General features: G+C 37.5%; 1 protein-coding gene across 1 annotated transcript in view; it reads right to left on the reverse strand.

Annotated features, from left to right (window-relative positions):
• The window catches only part of TSEN15 (tRNA splicing endonuclease subunit 15), a 34,117-nt gene extending 8,658 nt beyond the window's left edge, over positions 1-25,459 (reverse strand). The window contains exons 1-3 of the mRNA XM_058539890.1: positions 25,329-25,459; positions 22,825-22,906; positions 22,412-22,547 (exon numbers count right to left, since the gene is read on the reverse strand). Of these exons, the coding sequence (XP_058395873.1) occupies positions 22,412-22,547; positions 22,825-22,906; positions 25,329-25,454 (344 nt within the window). The 5' untranslated portion in view covers positions 25,455-25,459. The remainder of the gene's footprint in view (positions 1-22,411; positions 22,548-22,824; positions 22,907-25,328) is intronic.
• Positions 25,460-26,471: the final 1,012 nt, after the last annotated feature.

Consider the following 26,471-nt stretch of genomic DNA (forward strand, 5'->3'; position numbering starts at 1 on the left):
AACAGAATTTGACGTTTATAACAGGTGTTTCTTTCTCATAACTGTTCACAGAGGAGTTCAGCATACTGAAAATGGTGATTCCGAAGTTCAATAAAGCTAACTTGAAGACAAGCCTGAGGCAAACACAGGTAACACTGCCCTTCCTCCAAGATATTTAAATACCTTCCATAAATCGTAGCATTCATTTCTCTGTAACGATCCTACAATAGAGACTAAATAATGGAGATTTGCACAGAGGACAAGACAGTTGAAGACAACATTACTTTTAACTTCAACAAATGTGTTGAAATACAATGCATCACAAGTTAAAATTATTATTAATTTCAACCCACAGAAAGCAGTATCTCCTTCTGTCCTCTTCAATGTGGCCAAACTGGTATATGCTGTAGCCTTATCAATGAAAAACATTAACTCCTTGATCTGCCTCATTATGATATATTGGAACAACACACCATAATGTAACGCTGAAACACAATGCAAAATTAAATTGGTGCCAAAGATGCCAAAGAAGCCTTATTCATTCGTAGGCTCAATCCTGAAGAAAAGTTTCAAGGATAACGACCACCTCCTTGGGAATCATGCCAATGCCTTCCTAGTAAAAAAATCAAGGCAGCTAAAATCCCAGGGGCCTTTATTGAACAATTAAGTGCCTGTGTGGCTATTCACCACAGTGGGAAGCCATTCTGCTAAAATAAACTGCAAGTTTTTATTTTGAGGGTAAGAGAAAAAATGCTCTGTCAGTTGAAAGAAGTTGCCAGAATTGGGGGTTTGACCAGCAACAGATTTCCAGCAGAGGTAGTATGAGGACACACTCCTGATATGCAGGGAAGCCAAATGACAGAAATAATTTTACCAGTTATTAGACTTTAGTCCTCTAATAAAATAATGGTCATTAAATGAATTTGTAATAAAGAACAGACTTTTGGAGACAGGAAATATTTTTCAATTACAGGGAAATAATAATGAAGTATCCTTCAAAAAATATATATAGCATTTCAGGATTAAATCTCATAACTAAGAACGTCTTTAAAAATGTTCTAAAGAAGGAACTCAGTTCTAGTAACCCTTTACTCCACCATTAATATAAGTCCTTTTCCCAAGACACTAAGAAAAGAGAAGGGTTGAAGGGGGGGAGGGATATGGATGAAAAGGAATTTAACTAAACGGTAAGGAGGCTATTCACGGCATCGGCAAAGCACCTCTTCGGACTTGTGATTGTTCTCTATCCCCAGATGCATATTATAGTTACAGTGTAACGTATGGGAAACAGTGATAAATCTTGCAGCAAGTAGACAGATTTTGCAGACATTCTAATTTTTTAGAAACTCTTCAAAGGTTGCTTGTAGCATATCCTTATGTTCTTTACGATATTATTTAGCAAGTCTCTACTGCAGGAACTGAGTGGTCTAAGAGAGTTCATTCAGTCATTCAACAAATACTTATTTAACACCAAGTAGCAGGTACCAGGCTAGGCATTGGGGAAACAGCAATGAACATAAAGTTCCTGCTTTCGTGAAGGTTATTTTCTAGTGGGGGAAGGATGACAGTAAACAATCAAAAAAGGTCAAATATATAATATATTGAGTAGCAATAAATATGGTAAGCGTTATAAAGGAGGACCACTTCATGGGTTATAATAGTACAGGGGGTGAGATGACAGCTTAAACCAGAGTGATGGCAGTATAGCAGAAGTGGTGGGAAATGTACAGATTTTGGATATACTTTTAAGAGAGAACTGACAGAATCTGTTGATAAATTAATTTTGGGGTATGAGAACTAGGTGGATTAAAACTAATGAGAGATTATAGCAAGGTTACAGGATACAAAGTTAACATACAAAAGTCAATTGCTGTCCTATATACCAGCAATGAACCATTGACATTCAAAATAAAAAACACAACACCACTTACATTAGCATCAAAAAAATGAAATACTTAGGTATAAACCTAACAAAAATATGTACAGGATCTATACAAGGATAGCTATAAAACTCTTATGAAAGAAGTCATAGGAGATCTAAATAAATGGAGAGATAGTCCATGTTCCTGAATAGGAAGGCTCAGTATTGTTAAGATCTATAAACGAAGCAGTCCCAATCAAAACCCTAGCAAGTTTTTTTCGTCGATACCAACAACCTGATTCTAAGGTTTACATGAAAAGGCAAAAGACCTAGAATAGCCAAGACAATACTGAAGAACAAAGTGAGAGGACTGACATCACCAGACGTCAAGACTCATTATAAAGCTACCATAATTTAAGACCATGTGGTATTGGTGAAGAAATAAACAAATAGGTTAATGAACTAGAACAGAGAGCCCAGAACTCACTCATATAAATACAGTCAATTGATTTTTGACAAAGGAGGAAAAGCAATTCAATGGAAAAAGAATGGTCTTTTCAACAAATGGTGCTGAAACAACTGGATATCAACATGCAAAAAAAACAGGAATCTAGACACACACCTTACACCCGTTACAAAAATTATCTCAAAATGGATCACAGACCTAAATATAAAACACAAAAATATAAAACTTTTAGAAGATGACATAGGAGAAAATCTAGGTGACTTTGGGTTTGGTGATCAGTTTTTAGATACAACACCAAAAGCATGATCCATGAAAGAAATCATTGTTAATTGGACTCTATTAAAATTAAAAACTTCTGCAAAAAAAATTGTTAAGTGAATGAAAAGGCAAGCCACGGACTGGGAGAAAATATTTGCCAAACACATATCTGATAAAGGACTTGTATCCAAAATACATAGACTTGTATCCAAAATACATAAAGAACTCATAAAACTCAACAAAAGAAAACAAATAGCCCAAATAAAAAATGAGCAAAAGATCTGAACAGACACCTGATCAAAGAAGATACACAAATGCCACATTAGCATAAGAAAAGATGTTCAATCATATGTCTTTAGGAAATTACCAATTAAAGAAACAATGAGACACTACTACTCACCTATTAGAGTAGCTAAAACTAAAAAAACTAATAATACCATGATGGCGAGGATGCATACTGCTAAGTGAAAGAAGCCAATCTGAAAAGGCTACATACTGTATGATTTCAACTGTATAACACTCTGGAGAAGGCAAAACTATAGAGAAAGTTAGAAGTTCAGTGGCTGCCAGGGGTTCAGGGTAGGGGCACAGGAATGAACATACGGAGCACAGGGGATTTTTAGGGTGGTGAAACTATTCTGTATGTAATGGTGGATATATGACATTATACATTTGTCAAAATCAATAGACTTGTACAACAAAAAGAGTGAACCCTAAGGTAAGCTATGGACTTTAGTTAATAATAATGTATCAATATTGGTTCATTAATTGTAACAAATGTACCATACTAATGCAAGACATTAATCATATGGGAAACACGGTGCTGGACTGGAGCTTATATGGGAAACCACTGTACTATCTGCTCAATTTTTCTGTAAATCTAAAATTGTTCTAAAAAATAAAGGCTATATATATAAAAAAATGACTCCAAGAATGGCCTGAGTTTCAGAATGAATACAGCTGCCACTTACTGACATGGGGGAAACCGCAGAAAGAAGAGGTTAGGGGACAAATCAAGAGTTCTTTTTAGGGCTGGCCCCGTGGCTTAGCGGTTAAGCGCTCGCACTCTGCTGCTGGCGGCCCGCGTTCGGATCCCGGGCGCACACCAACACACTGCTTCTCCGGCCATGCTGAGGCTGCGTCCCACATACAGCAACTAGAAGGATGTGCAGCTATGACATACAACTATCCACTGGGGTTTTGGGGGGCAAATAAATAAATAAATAAAATCTTTAAAAAAAAAACGAGTTCTTTTCGGACATATTAATTTGAAATGCTTTTTAGATCTCAGCAGAGATGTCAAGTAGGCAGTTGAATATGAGTGTTGGATTCATGGAAGAGGTTGAGGTAGAGACATAAAGTTGGGAGTCATCAGTATATTGATGATGATTAAAACCACAGAATCATATGAGGATGCCTTGGGAGTAAGTATAAAGAAGAAAAATCTCAAAGGCCTGAGCCTAGGGCACTTTAACATTTAGAGACCAGAAACTTGAAAAGGTTCAGTGAAGGAGGCTAAGAAATGATGGCAAGTGATAGAGTTACCAAACCTCCTCAAATCCCCAAGATACACTCGTGCACTAATAGCTGATCATCTCCTATATCCTCCGAGATTTATATATTTTAATTGGTATCTTCAGAGAAAATGGAAACAAGCATTACAATTCCTAATATTCTGATTCAAATAATTTTCCCACCTTTGTTTCAGGATATACCAGTATCTCCCAAAGATCCTGAAACAGCAAAACTCTTGATCTAGCTTTCTCTTATCTTTGAATTCCTTAATCCATTCGGCCTCTCTTAATCTGTTCCTTACCAGGAAGAGGGTTACTTTTTTCATGTTCTTTCTATCTCTGTCTTTCCTTCCCTCTCTTCCTCCTCCTTCTCCCATTCCCATCTCTCTCACATCACACACACGTGCACTCCCAATCCAGGGCTTTCTCACCAGTTCGGGCAGGCACTCCCTCTGCCATTACTATATACTCAGTCATAATGAACCATTCAAAATTTTCAGGTTCTCTCAGCCCTTACACCTTGCTCACGTTATTACTTCTTTCAGGAACATCCATTCCCATCCTCAATCCGTATGGAATGCTTATACATATTTCAAACAACCTGTCCTGCAGGAAGCTTTCCCACCTCCTACACCACCAGTCAAGGCTGGATCTCCCCGCTCTGCGGTCTTCCTCAGTGCCCTGTACATATCTCTTATCACGTTTATCACGCTGGATACAAAGGTATGTCCATCTCAGCTCTAGACTATGAGCATCTTAAGGGCAAGATCTGTGATGTTTTGTACCTCTTGAGTCCAGTAAACATCAGGCACCTAATAAATGAATGAACAGCCTAGAAGATACAAACGTATGTCCATCTCAGCTCTAGACTATGAGCATCTTAAGGGCAAGATCTGTGATGTTTTGTACCTCTTGAGTCCAGTAAACATCAGGCACCTAATAAATGAATGAACAGCCTAGAAGATACTGGGGTAATCTGCAATTTACCTTTTTATCCTCCCCCAAAACCAAAACATGTTTCTACTTTGCCTCTAGATAGTCTATAATTATATTTATACTCATTTATATTCATTATATTTAATGCTAAAAGTATAATTATACACATGTATAATATTTTTACTGAAAGGTATATTATTTTAGTGTAAGAATGATAAATAAAATTTTAATTTTCCCTACACATCTCAGTGTTTTAAAATATGAGTTTTTTTCTTCTCCCCATAAAAACACAGATACAACGGATTTAAAAATAAACAACTGGTCCATTTTTATTATCTGGGTTACTGCTGTGATAACACATAAACAGCTAATAAAATATTTTTCAAGTAATCATGTCCTTAGGAAAAAGAAAAATTACTATTAACAGTCTTTAAAAACTATATTTAAAAGCTACCTTAATTCCAACAAAGAAAAAGGAACTGTAGTTCATTTGATGCAATGTAGGAAGGAGAGTGTATTCTTTTGAAAACAACTTTGTAGGAAATAGGTTGATATGGTTTAATAAGCTAAGCAACAGATTAAAAAAATCACAGGCTAGGAATCCTAACTTTGGCTCTGACATTCATTTCTACGTATACTGAATTGTTTCCACTTCTCTTAAAGCATAAATTCCCTTAATTGTACAAGAACCTTGCCAAAAGAGTCCTGATCAAACCAAATGACAAAAGTTCTCAGACTTTTAGCCTTATGGCTGCTGAACTAGCAGATGACCAATTTGGCATATGGAATGTCGAAGCCTTTTTCTAAATTTCTAGAGTAATCTTCACATTGGAAGATGCAAAGAAAGAGAATATTCTGAAAAATTTTCTCTCAGATAAAATGGCTGAGGGTACCCATTTTAAAAAGGTTATCAATCACCATAAATCAAAAGAAATGCCAGTAATTTGTGGGAATTGGCAGGGGGAGGTTAAAATGGACATCGGAGAGGCTCCATCCTCACATTAGCTATATCCACTATCCTTCTCTGGCACCGAGACAGGAGAGCCATTTATTATTTAGTCAGGTTTAAAAGGATGAATGATTTATTGGCATTACTAAGAAAGGAACTATAACCCTTTGTAACAAAGGTGATTTATAGATCATTTTGAAAAACAGTACTGTATCTTAACTGTCTCTGGATTTTATAATTGTACAAAACAATTCTCTCAGCTTTTTTTTTAAACTTATGTATAAACACAGATAAGCTTAAAATATGGCAACTATGTCTTTAGTTTTCAGTGCATCTCTCATATTTTACTGAAGAAATTAAGTTGAAATTGAAATTGGAAGATGACATAGATTCTATCAGGAAAAAAAAACTAGTAGTTAAAAAAGAGAAAAATATTTTTTTCTCATAATATGCTATGGGTCCTTGTGTAAGTTACTTAAGACATTTTCCCATTTACAACTACCTGTAATACTAACGCTATTACAGAAACTTGTAATACTATTATCCTAACTTTGTTGTAACATACTTCTCACATTGAGGGACACTCAACAAATATCAGTGGCAAGGTGGTCCAAAGAGAAGCTAATCAAGCTATCTGAACATAAATTTGACTTCATTTACTACCTCAGCACTGAAAAAGGCACCTGGCTTTCATTAGGATTCCTCTGGTTGTCTCATCTTTAAATTCATCCTATCTCTTTGACCTGTGTGGATTTATTAATATGATTTTATACCATTGCAGGATTTGGGGAAACAGTACTTATCACCTCCACAGTCATTTACCAAACTCGCTACATGGATTCTTAGATTCACTTTAGTAAGAAACAATCTAGAGTACTTTCCACATGCATATACTATCCAAATATATAACTTAATACAGTATTTTAAAATGTATGCTAAAAAATTATTTTACATTAGCTTTAAGCAGTATTTTTAGATGAGAGAAAAAGGAGATCTGTCCTTCCCTAGAGAAACACAAACAACTTCACACTCCATCAGCATAACTTCCCCACCAGATAATCAGATATGGGCACTTCACCAATTCTATTGTCCCATTGGAGATCAGCAATTAGTATTAGATCAATATTTTCACAAGGGACTAGTATACACAAGACCTTCTGATGCTTGAAAAATATGCCAAAGTGTTTTAACTATGAACATATATTATGTATAACTACTTTACAGAAAACACCAGTCACAACTGTACTTTTGCTCAAAGTAATGCACTTACTTACTGCCATTCAAATACACATTCACTCTAATGGAATCTGTCTGCACTCTCGCCAGAAACTATTTAAATAAAATCACCAAGTCCAAAGTCTGGGAAAATAAGTGGGAAATGGACACAAAAACTGTTTAGGCATTCTTAGAAATTCACACAGATATAATGTTAAATGTTGCCTAGAAATGTTCCTTTTTAAGGAGTCAGCAAATTCATGTATATATTATAAAATAAATAATGGACAAAATAAGCCATGCAAATATATATGCCACTCAGTAGTCAAGCAGCAAGATAGCTACTGAAGTGGTTTTAAGGGATACAGTGGGATTTATTGTCATCACTGGGGAAATATTCTATAACTAAGTTGTAGTTACCTATGTAAATGTTAGAGTTTGGTCCAGTTTTACTAACAACAGACTCCACAACTTGGCAGTTGAATAAAGGAGGCAGCTATCATGCCTTATACACTATAGGCCCTTCACAAATAACATGAAATTGAACCTCCAACAAATTGGCAACTCCTCTGGCTCTCAGGCTTTATACACTACCCAGATTCCCTAGTAACAAAAATGTTGTTTACAGTTTTTGAGGAATACAGAGCTTTACAAAAGAAAAACCACTACCAAAAGAAAAACCAAAATCAAGCAGCTAAGCAGCCTAGTCTAGGACAGCGATTCACAACTGGTGTGCTCAGTTTGGCTGTGCAGAGCGGCAAGTAATTTGTTTCTAACAATAAAGTATGAAAGTTGGCAGGTTATGTTTTAATATAAAATTAATATTGCCTGTAACATATCATCATTCTTATCCACGCTCCACCATGCTTTCTTGAGTGAGAGTCAAAGGGCAGCAGTAAGCAGTAAGAGGTCCTGGGAGGAATACAGGAGCCAAACCCTATTGTTGTCATGCTGCAGTCCAAGGAAAGCAGCCTAGAACCATGAGTCAGAACAACAACAACAACAACAAAGGTTAAAACAACCAGTAAAAGCTAGGCACAAGTATCAATTGCTACTAAGATCACATAAAGAGAGGTAACCAGACATCATATGCCCCCTGATGAAAGAATAGACCACCAGCTATAGTCTTACTAATGGGATCAAACGGAATCTTATCAAGCTCCTGGTTCCAGCTGCTAATTTGCAGAAAATACAGAGGACAGGGAAACACACTGAAATGCACCATGAGTGAGCAATCAGCAAACCCAGACTATGGGAAAGTATGCAGGTCAAATAGCCCAGGTTCTTCAACTGAAAAACTGTAAGGAAAAGACAGAGAAGCAGAACCCACAGATCAGGGGTTACTAAACTACTGGTCTGTGGGCCAAATCTAGACTGCCCTCTGTTTTTACAAGTAAAGTTTTATAAGAACACAGCCACACCCATTTGTCTATATACTGTCTAGGGCTGCTTTCACGCTGACATGACACCGCTGAGGAGTTGCGACAGAGACCAAATGGTCTGCGAAACCAAAAATGTTTACTATCTAGAGCTTTATGGGAAAAGTTTGCTGATGTCTACTGCAGACTAACAGAGATTTACAAGATATAACAAAAAAAATTTTTTAATCAGCAAAATTTGTAAGACAAATAAAGTGTTTTATTTATAAAAATTAAGATGATTTTGGGGGCTGGCACTGTGGTTAAGTTCGGCGCACTCCCCTTTGGCAGCCCAAGTTCACAGGTTTGGATCCCAGGTGTGGACCTACACCATTCATCAGCCATGCTATGGTGGCAACCCACATACAAAATAGAGGAGGACTGGCACAGATGTTAGCTCAGGGACAATCTTCCTCAAGTGGAAAAAAAAAAAAAAAAGAGGCAGATTGGCAACAGATGTTAGCTCAGGGCGAATCTTCCTCAGAAAAAAAATTAAGATGATTTTAAAATTTATATGGAAAATAAAAGGACTTAGTATAGCCAAAAAAAAAGCTTTGAAAAAGAAGAAAGTTAGAGGACTTACACGACCTGATTTCAAGTCTTTCTATAAAGCTATAGCAATCAACATAGTGTGGCCCTGACCTAAGTACACACATACAGATCAAAAGCAGAGACTAGAGAGTCCAGAAATAACCCACACATATGGTCAATTGATTTTCAAGAGAAATGTCATGGTAATTAAATGGGGAGTCTTTTCAATAAATGGTGCTGGAACAATTGGAGATTCATTTGCAAAAAGAAAAAAGAACCTTGACCCTTTGCTCACATCATGTATAAAATTCAACTCAAAAGTAATCATAGACCTAAAAGTAAAAACTAAAACTATAAAACTTCTGGAAGAAAACATAGGAGAAAATTTTAGGACTATGGGTTAAGTAAACATTTCTTACATAGAACGCAAAAACTACAAACTGTAAAAGAAAAAAATTGATAAACTAGATATCAATCAAAAAAAAAAAACTTCTGTTCTTTTAAGGAAATTAAGAAAATGAAAAGGCAAGCCACAGACTGGGAGAAAATATTTTCAAAAAAGATATTTGATAAAGGAATTGTATACAGGAAACATAAAGAAAACTCATAATTTATTAAGAACACAAACAACACAATCTTTAAAATATAGGCAATAGATTTGAACTGATACTTGACCAAAGAAGAGGTATGGGTGCAAATAAGTACATGAAAAGATGCTCACCATCATTAGTCATTAAGGAAATGCAAATTTAAAACTACAATGAGATACCGCTACATACCTAATTGAAGGACTAAAATTAAATAAACTGATAATCCAAAATGTTGTTGAGGATGTAGAGCAACTGGAACTCTCAAACATTGCTGTGGGAATAGAAAATAGCACAGCCAGCCACTTTGGAAAACAGTTTGGCAGTTTCTTATAAAGTTAAAAATATATTTACCATATGAACTAGTAATTCAATGCCCAGATATTTACCCAAGAGAATTAAAAGCATATATCAACACAAATACCTGTATGAGAATGTTTATAGCAGTTTCATTCATAAACACCAAAAAACTAGAAACAGCCCAAATATCCAACAATTGGTGACTGGATAAACAAACTGTGGCACATCCATACAATGGAATACTACTTAGCAATAAAAAGGGACACACAATTGATACATGCAACAACATGGAAGGATCTCCAAAGCATTATGCTAAGCATGACACAAAAGGCTATGATTCTATTTATATGACATCCTGGAAAAGACAAAACGATAGGAACTGGTGACAGAGGAGCTTGAGGAAACTTTCTGGGGAACTGCAGTATGGGTTATATGACTGTATACATTTATTAAAAACTCATAGATCTGTACCTCTAAAATGAGTGCTTTTTATTGCATATAAATTTTAACTCAATAAGTCTGACTTTTTTTTTTAACAGGCACAACTAATCGATAGAGAAGTACAAGAAAATTATTACTATAAAAGTAAGAATAATGGTTACTTATGTGGGGAAAGAGAGGGTTATGCTTGGAACAGGGCACATGGAAGGGGTTCTGGGATGGCTGGAAAAGTTCTATTTCTTGATTTGGTGGTGGTTACAAGGGTTCAAGATGTTTCCTTTATACCTCAATTGATACATTTATATTGTGTGATTTTCTGCATCTGGTTTTACTTTACAATAAAAGATTTAAAAAACACTAGTAAAATAGGAAGAACTCATAGCTATGAGACTTTGTTATCTACTATGAGAGCTTGATGCAACTCACTTAATCCTTTATTATCCATTGGAAACAGCAGAGTATAAATAAAAATACATTTTTAATCTCAGCTTTTTACATGTGAAATTAGGATAAAACAAGTACTCTATATACCACTCAGGATTTTAGTGCTGATAAAATAAGAGTATACTTGTGAATGCACTTTAAAATACTGTAACATTCTCTACAAATGCAAAATACTCTTTTAGCCACAGGAATAATCTACAGTGTCACTCCCCGGCTTAAAGCCCTTCAATGACACCATCCACGTAGCAGTAATTTTTAGTGTTCTTTGTGGAAACAGGACTCAACAGACATGCTTCAGGGGCAGGTGATCATGTATATTTTCAGACTGTGCCTTGCACAAGGGTGCCTGGTAAAAATGGGTCTGAAATCTGGCTTATGCTGTTTGCCAAGCCTTGAACCCTGGTGAAGAGACATTTTTTTTTTATGTCCAGAGGGAATGCCGTTTTCTAATTTGCTCAAAGGTACTCTACGAGCTAGCTGTAGCCCTGTTCAAAGATTTCCTGTAAATTAATATCTTCGCCAAACAATAACAATGTAAACTGTCTCAAAAGCTTTAGCATAGTTAAGACACACCATGAACAAGCACATTTTATATTTTTATTTCCCTGATTATAAATAGCTTTGAGCATTTGAGTTCCTCTTCTGTGAACTGCCTGTTCATATTCTTTGCCCATGTTTGTCATTAGGTTGTTTTTTCCTTGAGTCACAGAAGTTATTTATATATTCTGAATTAATCTTTGTCAGTTATATGTTAGTAAATCTCTTCTCCTACTCTATGGAAACTTTCATATCGTTAGTGGGACCATAAACTGATAACCTTTTGGAGAGCAATTTAGTAATAACCAGTAAAGATGAAGGTGTAAATGCTACACCTTCCAGACATTCCACCTCTAGGCTTCTATCTTAGAGAAACTCCTACACACGAGAACAAGGAGATACTTACAAGGCTATTTATTACAGTACAATTCGTGATAGCAAAAAAGTAAAAACAGTGATGGCCTTCATGATCAAAATAACCATTCCCATGTCATTTCCCATCCTTCCCTTCTTTTCTCATGAGTTCTATTCATTCATTTATTCAATAGCTGCCTTAACCAACATTATTAAGCACCTACTCTGAACTAGATACCATGCTAGGCAAGCAGTCATGCTTAACTACTGGCAGTTGCCCCACTAAAGTATGGTCTCTTACCACCTTCAGGAGGCTTTTCCTGTCCTTCCTCTGGGTCCTGACACAACCTTGTATAAAGTACTTATCAGCACCCCATTATCCTTGTTATTCAATCACGTAACAATAAAATAAGAGGAGGCGGTCCCAAATTACACAGTTAGTTAAATCTCTGCACAAAGGACGATTCTGTTTTTACTAGATCTCATCCAACAATTACCAAAAATGAAATAAAATTTATTTTCCAAGCCAACATTTTGTGCTAGAACATTACTTTCAAGAGGATGTCTCACATACCACATGATCTCACTTATGTGTGGAATCTTGGGGAAAAAAAAAAAAAAGCCAAACTCATAGATACAAAGAACAGATTGGTGGTAGCCGGAGATGGGGGGTGGGGAGTGGGTGAAATGGGTTAAGGGAGTCAAAAGGTACAAATCTCCAGTTATAAAATAAAATAAGCCATGGGGATGTAATGTACAGCATGGTGACTATAGTTAATAATACTATACTGCATATCTGAAAGTGGCTAAGAGAGTAGATCTTAAAAGTTCTCATCACAAGCAAAAGTAAAATTCTGTAACTATGTACGGTAACAGATGTTAACTAGACTCATTGTGGTGATCATTTCGCAATATACACAAAAATTGAATCGTTATGTTGTACCCCTGAAACTAATATAATGTTGTATGTCAATTATACCTCAACAACAAAAAAAGAGGTTGTCTTGATCAACATGGTATCCCCAGCACTTAGATCACTGCCTGACACAACAGTCACTCAATGAATATTTAAGTAAAGATCAAGCAATATTATCTGACAAATAATGATATTTAAAAGTGGACAGAGTGATTTATTTTTGTAGCTGATTTATTATTGAATAAAGTAAGAGCTGTTTGCTCTCTTAAATTAAAAAAAAAAAAATTTTTTTTTTTAACAGTGAGCTACTTTCATAAATTCCTACCCAAACACTTTTAGGATATGTCTCAATGAATTTCTTCCCTATACAAAGCTGCCAAAGATTCAAAGTCAATAATTTTCTTCTCTGTGTTACTAATGAAGGAAAATTCCCACATTAACTACAAAAGCCTGAAATTGCAGCATTACTGTTAGATATACAATATTTTATATATAAAGTACATACAAAAGTAAAAATAGATAAAAAGTATGCCTACCACCTAAAAATATCACTGTTAAATACTAAGGAATGAGATTAAAAACACACACACAAATCTTTATTTGTTAAAGTTTTTTGCATACTTTGAGATGAGAAAATCTTATGCCATAAAAGGCATAATAAACTAGTGTGTACTGGGCCTCATTTGTGCTATTTTCTGTATCATTATTCCACTGCATAAAATAATTATGAATATATCTAAAAACAAGACATGAAGACAAACCTTCTGAGTTATTAAATGCAAGAGTGTAAAAATGGCTTACTAAGTTATCTTTCCAAGTAATTCTATTTAAAGAAGAAAAGCTTAAAGTAATAAAGCTACAAAAGCAATAATCACCAGTTGGAAAAACTAGAAATTAATTGGACACAAATTTGTACTTCTAGACTTATGAAGAGATTTTGATTCAAATAGATTATTGATTTTGTTTTTTAGAATTAAATTCAGGTTGATTCCAAATGGTAGTTCCTTGTCCAAACAAATAATATAACAATAATACTAGCTAGGTAGGATGATATTTGTTACAGTAATTAAAAGACACAAAGGGAGAGTTTTGAGGAATGAATTACTAAGTCTCTTAGACATAGGAAAGCTTGGAAATCATGCTGTTAAAAAGTAAGGTATCAGTGATCAAATTTGATGTCAACTCTAATAATTATTCGTGATTCTCAAACAAAGAAAAATTTCACATTAAGGAGCCTCTCAAAGAAGGGTATGAATAGCCTGATATATCAAAAATTAATTCTCATAACCAATCACACATACAAAAAATATTTAATAGAAATCTAAAAATTAGTTTAATACAGGTTTATGGAATACACACAATGAAAATAACCAATTATGGTAGCTTCTGGAAGGGATCTTACATATTATCTACTAATAATCTAAATCCCTCAATAAAAGTCAAAGAAACTGAAACCTAGAGAAATTAGGTGTGTCACCAATCATTAAACAAAATGTTAAGTGTCAGCCACGACCAGAATCCGGGTCTTATGGCTTCAGTCCAGTGCTCTTCCTACTAAATCACTCAATCATAGTGAAATAGAAAAAAACAGGTATTCATCAAAGCCCTTCATGTTGGAATTTAAGGTGCTCTGCCCTCTCCCCTACTTATATACCCACCCAAATACAGCTATGTTCTCATCTGTCCTTTCTTCCTGTCCCACAGTCTCAGAGGCTGAGGTGTTCCTCCTCTATTAATATCTTCAACTATTCTCTTGAATCCATCCTTCCCCATCTCTCAAGAATCTTGCTCCATCAATAATTACCTTCACTCCTCTATGCTCAGCCTTTCTGTAGGGCAGTCCACAGGGCAGCCAGCTTGCCTCAGAACAAGCAAATGAGAGTGAGTGCCCAAGACAGAAGCCATAGTCTTTTGTAATCTAATCTTAGCAGTAACATCCCCATCATTTTTGCCAAATTTTATTTATTAAAAGCAAATCACGAGGTCCAGACCACACTCAAGGGCAGGGAATTACTTAAGGGTGTGACTACCAGAAGGCTGGATTTCAAGAAGCCATCTTAGAGGCTGCCTGCCACAGCTTCTAAAGAAGAAAAGCAGAGAGGGAGACTTGCTAACCAGATACTAGGGCTTCTTATGCAGCAAGCAGTTAACAAAATGTCGTAAGACACAAGGATAGACATATTGACTAACGGAATATAAAGAGAACCCAGAAGCAAATCAGTGCATAGATGGAGCATTGGAAAAATGAGATGATAATCAGATAACGAGGAAAGGAGGGACTATTCAGCAAATGGGGGAAGAAAAAAATGGTTAGTTATCCATATGAAAACAGGGTCCCTAATCTTCCTCTCACTATTAAAAAAACCAAACTTTAAAACTCTTTGTAAAAATATAAGTGAACTTTTTTTAGACCTTTAGATAGGAAATATTTCTTAAACTAGACACAAAGTTCTTGATTATAAAAGATGAGTAAATGTGATTATATTCAAATTAAGAACTGTTACTCATCGAAAGATACCTGAAAGACAGATTTAAAAACTGGGAAACACAACCAAAAGGATTATTATCAAGAATATACCAAGAACTCCTACAAGTCAAGCAGAAAACTACAAACAATCCAATAGGCAAAGGATACGAATAGGCATTTCTCAAGAGAGGAAATAATAAGTATAAAAGAAATGTTCAATATTATCAGTGATCAGAGAAATGCAAATTAAGACCACAATGAGATAACCCATTCAACTGGCAAAAATCTAAGTCTGATGATACTAAATGTCAGAGACAATACAGCTCCCAAAGATCATTATTTACATTGCAGATAGAAAGTAAACTAAGACAACCACTTTGGAAAACAGTTTGAAATTACCCCCTAAAGTTGAACATTAACAAGACTCCATCACCAAGAGAGTAGATGTGAAATCTGTGGTACAATCACACAATGGAATATTATATGGCAGCCAAAAAAATACACAATGGATAAATTTTAGCAATATAATACTAAGTGTATAAAGTGAGCCTCAAAAGACTACAGGCCTGTTTTTTTAATTGATGTTTTAGTAGTTTATAACATTGTGAAATTTTGGGTTGTACATTTTTGTTTGTCCATCAACATATATATGTCTCCCTTCAGCCCTTGTGCCCACTCCCTACCCCCACTGCCCCTGGTAACCACAACACAGTTTTCTCTGTCCATATGTTGGTTTATAGTCCACATATGAGTGAGATCATACAGTGTTTGTCTTTCTCTTTCTGGCTTATTTCACTTAACATAATACCCTCCTGGCCCATCCACGTTGCTGCAAATGGGACAATTTTTTTTTTATGGCTGAGTAGTATTCCATTGTATATATATACCACATCTTCTTGATCCAGTCATCAGTCAAGAGACACTTAGGTGGTTTCCACTTCTTGGCTATAGTGAATAATGCTGCAATGAACATAGGGGTGCATAAGCCTCTTTGGATTGTTGATTTCAGGTTCGTTGGATAGATTCCCAGTAGTGGGACAGCTGGATCATAGGGTATTTCTATTTTTAATTCTTTGAGGAATCTCCATACCGTTTTCCATAGAGGCTGCACCAGTTTGCATTCCCACCAGCTGTGTATAAGGATTCCCGTTTCTCCACATCCTTTCCAACATTTGTTGTTTTTTGTCTTGGTGATTATAGCCATTCTAACGGGTGTGAGGTGATATCTTAGTGTTGTTTTGACTTGCATTTCCCTGATGATTAGTGGTGATGAACATCTTTTCATGTGCCTATTGGCCATCTGTATATCTTCTTTGGAGAAGTGTCTGTTCATTTCCTCTGCCCATTTTTTGATCGGGTTGTTTTTTTGTTGTTGTTCAGTTGTGTGAGTTCTTTATATATTATGGAGATTAACCCCTTGTCAGATACATGTTTTGCAAATATCTTCTCCCAGCTGGTGGGCTGTCTGTTCATCTTGATTCTGGTTTCGTTTGTCTTGTATAAGCTCTTTAATCTGATGAAGTCCCACTTGCTTATTTTTTCTTTAGTTTCCCTAGTCTTGGTAGGCATGTCATCCAAAAAGATTCCTTTATGACCAACGTCAAATAGGGTGTTGCTTATATTTTCTTCTATGAGTTTTATAGTTTCAGGTCTCACCTTCAGATCTTTGATCCATTTTGAGTTAATTTTTGTGAATGGTGATAGCACATGGTCCACTTTCATTCTTTTGCATGTGGCTGTCCAGTTTTCCCAAGACCATTTACTGAAGAGACTTTCCTTTCTCCATTGTATGTTCTTAGCTCCTTTGTCAAAAATTAGCTGTCCGTATATGTGTGGTTTTATTTCTGGGCTTTCAATTCTATTCCATTGATCTGTGTGCCTGTTTTTGTACCAGTACCATGCTGTTTTGATTACTATTGCTTTGTAGTATGTTTTGAAGTCAGGGATTGTGATGTCTCCAGCTTTGTTCTTTTTTCTTAGGATTGCTTTAGCTATTCAGGGTCTTTTGTTGCCCCATATGAATTTCAGTATTCTTTTTTCTATTTCTGTGAAGAATGTCATTGTGATTCTGATTGGGATTGCATTGAATCTGTAGATTGCTTTAGGTATTATAGACATTTTAACTATGTTTATTCTTCCAATCCATGTGCATGGTATGTCTTTCCATTTCTTTATGTCATCATCGATTTCTTTCAATAATGTCTTGTAGTTTTCATTGTATAGGTCTTTCACCTCCTTGGTAAGATTTATTCCTAGATATTTTATTCTTTTTGATGCAATTGTAAACGGTATTGTCTTTTTGAGCTCTCTTTCTGTTAGTTTGTTATTAGCATACAGAAATACAACTGATTTTTGTAGATTGATTTTGTACCCTGCGACTTTGCTGTAGTTGTTGATTATTTCTAATAGTTTTCCAACAGATTCTTTAGGGTTTTCTATATATAAAATCATGTCATCTGCAAATAGTGAGAGTTTCACTTCTTCGTTGCCTATTTGGATTCCTTTTATTCCTTTTTCTTGCCTAATTGCTCTGGCCAAAACCTCCAGTACTATGTTGAACAGGAGTGGTGAGAGTGGGCAGCGCTGCCTCATTCCTGTTCTCAGAGGAATGGCTTTCAGTCTTTCCCCGTTGAGTATGATGTTGGCTGTGGGTTTGTCATAAATAGCCTTTATTATGTTAAGGTATTTTCCTTCTAAACCCATTTTGTTGAGAGTTTTTATCATAAATGGATGTTGTATCTTGTCAAATGCATTCTCTGCGCCTATGGAGATGACCATGTGGTTTTTATTCTTTGTTTTGTTGATGTGGTGTATCACGTTGATTGATTTGCGGATGTTGAACCACCCCTGCGTCCCTGGTATAAATCCCACTTGATCATGGTGTATGATCTTCTTAATGTATTGCTGTATTCGGTTTGCCAATATTTTGCTGAGGATTTTTGCATCTATGTTCATCAGCAATATTGGCCTGTAATTTTCCTTCTTTGTATTGTCTTTGTCTGGCTTTGGTATCAGGGTGATGTTGGCCTTGTAGAATGAGTTAGGAAGTGTTCCATCTTCCTCTATTTTTTGGAATAGTTTGAGAAGGATGGGTATTAAATCTTCTTTGAATGTTTGGTAAAATTCACCGGAGATGCCATCTGGTCCTGGACTATTATTTTTTGAGAGGTTTTTGATTACTATTTCAATCTCTTTACTTGTGATTGGTCTATTCAGATTCTCCATTTCTTCTTGGTTCAGTTTTGGGAGGTTGTATGAGTCTAAGAATTTATGCATTTCTTCTAGATTGTCCAATTTGTTGGCATATAATTTCTCATAGTATTCTCTTATAATCCTTTGTATTTCCACGGTATCTGTTGTAATTTTCCCTCTTTCTAATTTTATTTACTTGGGTCTTTTCTCTTTTTTTCATAGTAAGTCTGGCTAAGGGTTTGTCAATTTTGTTTATCTTCTCAAAGAACCAACTCTTTGTTTCATTAATCCTTTCTACTGTTTTTTTGGTCTCAATTTCATTTATTTCTGCTCTGATTTTTATTATTTCTCTCCTTCTGCTGACTTTGGGTTTTGTTTGTTCTTCTTTTTCTAGTTCTGTTAGGTGTAATTTCAGGTTGCTTATTTGGGCTTTTTCTTGGTTGTTAAGGTGGGCTTGTATTGCTATGACTTTCCCTCTCAGGACCACTTTTGCTGCATCCCATATGATTTGGTATGGCATATTTTCATTTTCATCTGTGCCCAGATAGTTTCTGATTTCTCCTTTAATTTCATCAATGATCCATTGGTTGTTCAGTAGCACATTGTTTAATCTCCACATTTTTGTCACTTTCCCAGTTTTTTTCATGGTTCATTTCCAGTTTCATAGCATTATGGTCTGAAAAGATGCTTGTTATGATTTCAATCTTCTTAAATTTATTGAGGCTTGCTTTGTTTCCCAACATATGGTCTATCCTTGAGAATGTTCCATGCACGCTTGAGAAGAATGTGTAGTCCGATGTTTTTGGATGGAGTGCTCTGTATATGTCTACTAGGTCCATCTCGTCTGGTTTTTTATTTAAGTCCACTATTTCTTTATTGACTTGTTGTCTGGATGATCTATCCATTGATGTAAGTGGGGTATTAAGATCCCCTACTATTATTGTGTGGTCGTTAATGTCTCCTTTTAGGTTTGTTAACAGTTGCTTTACGTACTTTGGTGCTCCTATGTTGGGTGCATATATATTTATAAGTGATAAGTCTTCTTGGTGGAGTGTCCCTTTTATCATTATATATTTCCCTTCTTTGTCTTTGTTAACCTGTTTTATCTTGAAGTCTACTTTGTCTGATATGAGTATGGCAACACCTGCTTTCTTTTGTTTGCCATTAGCTTGGAGTATTGTCTTCCATCCTTTCACTCTGAGCCTGTGCTTGTCTTTAGAGCTGAGATGTGTTTCCTGGAGGCAGCATATTGTTGGGTCTTGCTTTTTAATCCACCCTGCCACTCTGTATCTTTTGATTGGAGAGTTCAATCCACTTACATTTAGGGTAATTATTAATATATGAGGGTTTAATGTTGCTGTTTTGTCACTTATTTTCCGGTTCTTTTGCATTTCCTTTGTTTCTTGTCTCATTTGTTTCGGACTGCCAATTCAGTTTGGTTGTTCTGTCTTATGATTCTTCTAGTTTTCTCTTTGTTTATCATACGTGATTTTGTTTTGATTATTTGTTTAGTGGTTACCTTGAGGTTTGTATAAAAAATCTTGTGTATGAGATAGTCCATTATCTGATGGCCTCTTATTTCCTTATACTAAGTCAATTCAATCACTTTCCTCTTCCCCTTCTAAGTCATTCTTGTTATACCCTATTCTATCTTGTGTTGTGGGTGTGTGTTTACAGTAATGAGGTTATATTTATTTTTGGTGAATTCCTCCCTTTGATCTTTGATTTTGGTATTTAAGTGGTTGCTAACCTATTCTGGTAAAGATCTACTATTTTTCTAATTTTGCCTACCTATTTTTCTCCTTGCTCCAAGCTTTGTATTCCCTTTCTTTTCTTTTTTTCAGGGCTGAGGGCCTTCTTGAGTATTTCTTGTAGTGGGGGTCTCGTGGCCACGAACTCCCTTAGCTTTTGTTTATCGGGGAAAGTTACTATTTCTCCATCACATTTGAAGGAAATTTTTGCTGGATAGAGTATTCTTGGCTGAAAGTTTTTGTCTTTCAGTATTTTCACTCCAGTCTGGAATATATCATTCCAGTCTCTCCCAGCCTGTAAAGTTTCTGTTGAGAAATCAGCTGAGAGCCTGATGGGAGTTCCTTTGTACATTATTTTTTGTTTTTGTCTAGCTGCCCTTAATATTGTTTGTCATTGACTTTGGCCAGCCTTACCACTACATGTCGTGGTGTGGGCCTTTGCCTATTGACATATTTAGGTGACCTATTGGCTTCACTTACTGGTATTTCCTGCTCCTTCCCCAGATTTGGGAAGTTCTCAGCTATTACTTCCTTGAATAGGCTCTCTGTTCCTCTTTCCCTCTCTTCTCCCTGAGGAATACCTATAATTCTTATGTTACATTTCCTAATAGGGTCAGATATTTCTGGGAGACTTTCTTCATTTCTTTTTAGTCTTAGTTCTCTCTCCTCTTCCATCTGGAGCATATCTGTATTCCTATCCTCTATAATGCTAATTCTTTCCTCCATATTGTCAGCTCTGTTCTTTAAAGATTCCAGATTCTCCTTTATCTCCTCCATCATATTCTTCACCTCCATCAGTACTGATTGGTTTCTCTTTATGATTTCAATCTCTCTTGTGAAGAAACTCCTAATCTCACTGAATTGTTTGTCTGTGTTATCTCGTATTTCACTGAGTTTTTTTATGATAGCTATTTTGAAATTTCTGTCATTTAGGTTATGGATTTCTGTGTCTTCAGGGTTGGTTTCTGGGTGCTTGTCATTTTCCTTCTGGTCTGGTGATTTCATGTACCTTTGCATTGTGGTTCCTGTATTAGCTTTATTTTTCCTCATCCTGGAAATATGTGGTTGCAATTTCCACCGCCACCATCGTGTGGGCGTTAGGGGCTGTGTAATCTGAGCCCCCCGTGCTCTGCCCTGGCTATTCGCTGCAATCCGCCAGCCACTTGGTCTGGTCTGGTCAGCTGAGCTGCAGTGTCTGGCATGCGGGGAGGTGGGGGGCTCTCTCTTTTCCCCGCTGGGTCCCTGGCATGGGGGGCTTCTTGCTCGCCCCTCGTTATCCGCTCTCCTGAGGTGCTCAGATGTTGATGGTACCCCTGTAGCAGTTCTGAGTCCTCTTTGTGGGAGTTTCCCACTGGCTGAGAGAGCCTGAAGAGCTACGGTTTCCCCGCAGAGGGCCGCCCCTCCCCCTTCACTGGGAGCCACATGGACTGGAATCGCTGATCTGATGGGGAGGGAGACGAGTTCTCCTTACCTCTCCCCACTTCCTCCAGAGGCCCAGCACATTCCACTCGCAGATGTGCGGCAGTGTGGATCTTTCCAATCTTACTTTTCGTAGTCCATTGTTGGTCTGTGACTGTTCCTTTTGTTGTATCTTATCAGGGGAAGAGTCTACGGGAAAGCTCACTCCACCATGACGCTGACGTCACTCCCTACATGCCTTTTTATAAAGTTAAAACAATTCCCAATGAACATGGGATTCAGAATAACAGTTACTTCAGGTCAGTGGAAGGAGAGAAAGGAAGGAATCCACAGAGTTAGATATAAGTGACTGTCAAGAATCTAGTTTTGTTTTCAGAGGTTGATTCAGAAAAGGTGTTATAAGACAAAGATATGTTTAATCCAATGTTGTGCACCTAAGATTTTTTAAAAAGGTGCATGATGCATTTCAACTTGCATGTTAATCACTCTCTTCACCAATTCCTATAGCAAGTATGATTTGTATCACTTATTATGGTGCATCTTATAACATCTGTATGCATAAGATGCATCTTATAACATCTGTTGTTTTAAGTGGAATGGTCCCGCCTCCTTACCAAGAACGTAAATTTTCCTGTTTCCTTAGGATGGTATTTCTATTAAATATTCATTCTCTGCAGAAGTACTGACCATAAAGTAAGTGCTAAACAAATACCTGTTAAACACTTATATTTAACTTATTCCTCAAATAATCAAGAGTAAAACTATGATCCCTGTGCCTTAAATTCCTTTAAAAATATATTACTACATCATGATTCCTAGTGCTTTATTCAGGAAAGGAACCAACCTGTTAAACAAAGACCAAAACCACCTGCCCACCTGTTATGGCTGAGGGAAGCACTGATGGGTGTGGGTACCACAGTCTGTAACCCTTCTCCTTCTATCTCAGTACCGACAAGGCAGATGAGCTGGAGATCCGGCAATCCCACACAGTTTACTTCATGCCAACTTTTACCTGAAAGTGCATCATTGAATGGACAATAAGTTTTATCAAAAATGAAAGATAAAAATTCCAAATTTATACCTAATACTCAGCTGAGCAAACATCATTCATAATGCTATCTTCTCGTTACTTTTCTAATATTTTCTGTTACCCAGTAATTCCCAATGTAAATGAAGAAACTACAAAATTGACAAAATTAACAGCAAATGCGTAAGTGCTATATACCAATCCAACTCCCCATCCCCCCATCACAGCCCCAATAACAAAACAATATAAACAAATAACTTACTCTCCATGAGGTCCAGGTAAACCAAGAATGCTATATAAACTTGGGTGGCATCTCCTATATCTAACTCCATCATTTCTAAATACTGAAAATCAAAATGTAATTGTCAAATAGAGAAGGAAGAATCTCAATATTTTTTTTCACTCAATCAACAACTATTCATTAAATATATATAATGTATAAGACTCTCTTCTAGGTATAGTGGGAGTTACAAGGCAATTAAGACCTGATCCCTGTCTCTAAAAAATTTGCAATTGTTAGGGTAAAAACATGCACACTTGCAATTGTTACGAAAATAACAATACATTACAGTGAGAGATTAAAAACCAAGTAAGTGGAATAAAAAAATAGGACACAACAGGTCAGAGGAGCTCGACTCAGGTGGCTTGGTTGGGGAATATTTCATGGCAGAGGCGGGATACAGGTTGAGCCCTGAAGGACATGTATGATTTGAGTAAACAGAGAAGGCAGAGTAACAGTGTGAGTAATCACACAAAGGTGGGAATAAGCCACACATATTCAAGAGCCTATAAAGAAACCTATCTGCCAGGAGTAGAGCCATTTTTAATAGTATTTTTGTTGGGGAATGTTAGTGGGAACCTCTATTTCCCTGGTCTCATACTTGCCTGTGAAGAAGTGTTAGAATACCACTCCTGGCCTCTCTCCCCACTCCTTCTCACTTAAGAGTAGGGAGTTATTTCACCGTTGGATTTTAAAGAAAGGACCAAGCAAGCTGCGGCTTCTTTCAGACTTGTTGGTCAGCAGTGGGGGAACAATCTTCAGGGGCCTACCCCTGCAGGAGAAGCCTGAGGTTTTCTAGCTAAGTCAGTGACAAGGTGGGTAAGCAGGGCTAATGCAGAGGGGAGGTGTCAGCAGACCTGAATGGGTGCAGATGTAAAGTGACATTCTCCCATCGGCTTCATCACAAGGAGAACAGGGGTGTTACTAGTTGTCCTCCTCAAATCTCAAACGTGTTTGAAAATGACACTGAAAAGGTAATTGGTGACCAGGTTGCAAGGTTTTGATGGCCAAGCTAAAAGTATGAATTTTACTCATAAGGAAACACTGAGGATTTCTAAGTTTGAGAATAACATAATGAAAAGTGGTGTCCGAGGATGAGAAATCTGAGACCATGATACTGGATGGACCTAAGTAATTTTCAAACTGAATAATAACAATGCAGAACTGGAAAATCAAATACTCAGTATCTTTTCTTTTTTTTAACCAATTAGATCCTTCAAGAAGAAAAATCAAAACACTTGATGGGCAGGGTCTACACAGCCACTAATTTGAAAGAGAAAAAAATCTGCCTGTATGAAAACTGAATAGAACCACCAAATCGATGAGCTTTTTAAAACTTGTTAGTGGTGTTTCACTTATTAAATACTTATACAGTGCTTACTCTATGTCAAGAGCTTTACAAATATTAACTGTTTTAATCGTGTAACAAGCCTATAAAGTATTATTATTATCCCTGTTTTATCAAGTAATAATGAAATTAAACAACTTGCAAAAAAAAATTCACAAAATCTGGTGACAGAACCAGGATTCAAACTCAGGCAGTTTGACTTTGAGTTCCCTCTTAACCACTAAGCTGCCTCTCCATGTTATGGTTTTTCTTTTCACGGCACTGAAAAACATCACCATGTTATTGTTTGTTTTTCTCACCTTGAAGGGGAATAAGGAGACAGATCAAGAAGAGATGAAAAAAGGTTAAATCTTTTCAGACATAATTATATCTTCAAAATTTTCCTTGACTGTTTTTAGATAATTATCTATGAAATATTGCTCTCCAGCAAAAGACCGCAATTCTACTCAAGTTACTAAACCAGTCCCTGACATTCCTACAAAACCCCCATGTCCGTTCATTGCTTGGGACATTACTGGTACATGGCAGCAATTTGCCAAGTAGAAACAAGCAAGGAACTATCTTTATCTCCTTTGCTGCTAATACCGAAAAATACACCCACAATGTGCGTAGTTCTGGTTTGGGGAAGAACCTATTTAAACTTTCCAAGAAATTTCTTAAAATTAGGAATCTGCACTTGGGCAAAATCACGACGCACGCTCTGGGCCCAAGGCTAAGTGTGAACGTGACTGTACCTAAACCTTTATCATTATAGACTCTTAGACCTTATCCATGATCCACAAAGTGTTTTGGTGGTTACTGTGAGCTTTAAACGAGACCAACTCCAGAACGAGCCCCGGACAGCAAAAATCAGGTATTAGGAGTGGTTATTACTGGCCCCTGGCTTGGAGGCGCTGGGTTGAACGTCTCGCCCTCCGGTTAGGACTGGCTTGGGGGGAGTGGGGGTACGGATGGGGGTGAGATCAGAGCAATAGTTCAACTCATTTAAACAAACAACAGTAGTGCCCGCAGCTGGCAGCGCGCATCCTCAGGGATCCGGCCTGGCAGGGAGGCCAGGGCCGAGGGGGGAGCGCGGCCCGGGGGTCCCGCCCAGGGTGAGGGCCTGGACCGGCGCCCTCCTCCTCTCGAGCCTCCTAACCTTAGGATGGGTACCCATCCAGGCGTCCTCGGGGGCCCATGCGTGGGCGCCTCCGCCGCCGCCCACGCCGGCCGAGCCGAGACCGCTGCAGCCCGGGGTCGGCTCGGAGTCGCCGCGGTCCTCCATGCCGGGCTCAGCCGCGCGCCCATGGTGCACCGCGGCCCGCGCCCGGCCAGAAGCAGAGCGCGCACGTCTGGTTCCGCTTCCCCACCGCCCGCCGCCTCTGCGCGGGAGGGCTCAGGTAGTGGCAGGAAAGTTGGATCCGCCCCTCCTTCTGACAAACGTAGCAAGAACCTGCTGCAACGCACTTTAGTTTTGCTCTGTGTTTATTCAAATCTGCGCAGATACTAGCGTGAAGAAGGTTCATAAGTACTCCGAGCCCAGAAGCCCTTAAGTCTCTCTCCTTCCATCAGTGCTGTTTGCAGTTCTGTTGACAAAGTGGGGAATACTTAGGGCCTCTTTGCCTTCAGCATTGGGTCCAGGTCTCCAATTCCTGGCAACAGGAAAAGCCTCATTCAGTGCCCTGTCATGTAAGTTTAAAGTGTAGAATTGGATGAGATCCCTATAAAAGAAAGTGGAAAGAAGAAAGACCAGACTGCCAAGAACCGTATTTCTAGGGTGGACCCACCTTTCAGGATTAGAGGAGCAGGACATGAGTTGCTGAATGAGTGGTCAGAAAAGCAGGATACAAACCAGCATGTGACCTGGAAGCCAAAGATGAGGAGTTTCAGACAGAGGAGGACATTTTAAGCATTTTTGGATTTACTGTGTGTGAAATGGGGAGTCACTGGAAGTTCCTGTTAACGTTTTAATAGTATCCCTCTGATGTATTGGGAATAGACTTTCGTGGGCAAGGGTAGAAGCAGGGACTGGTTAGGAGGCCACTGCCTTAACCAAGGCAAGATAACGACTCAAGTTTTAAAGTCTCAGGCAGGGATAGAACTTCTGCTTCCAAATACGACAGACTAAGACCCCAGCAGAAAACATCTGTAAAACTGGGACATAATACAAAAAGTAATTACCTGAATATACTGGAACGCTAACAGAGGCAGGCTGACTCAGGTAGGAAGGGCAGGCTTGCTTGGAGAAGGGCAGATGAGGAACTGTACAGGTAAGTTCCCCTTTCCTCGGCATTTAGACTGA

Source organism: Diceros bicornis, chromosome 4, assembly GCF_020826845.1.
Source record: "Diceros bicornis minor isolate mBicDic1 chromosome 4, mDicBic1.mat.cur, whole genome shotgun sequence".
NCBI classification, from domain to species: Eukaryota; Metazoa; Chordata; class Mammalia; order Perissodactyla; family Rhinocerotidae; genus Diceros; species Diceros bicornis.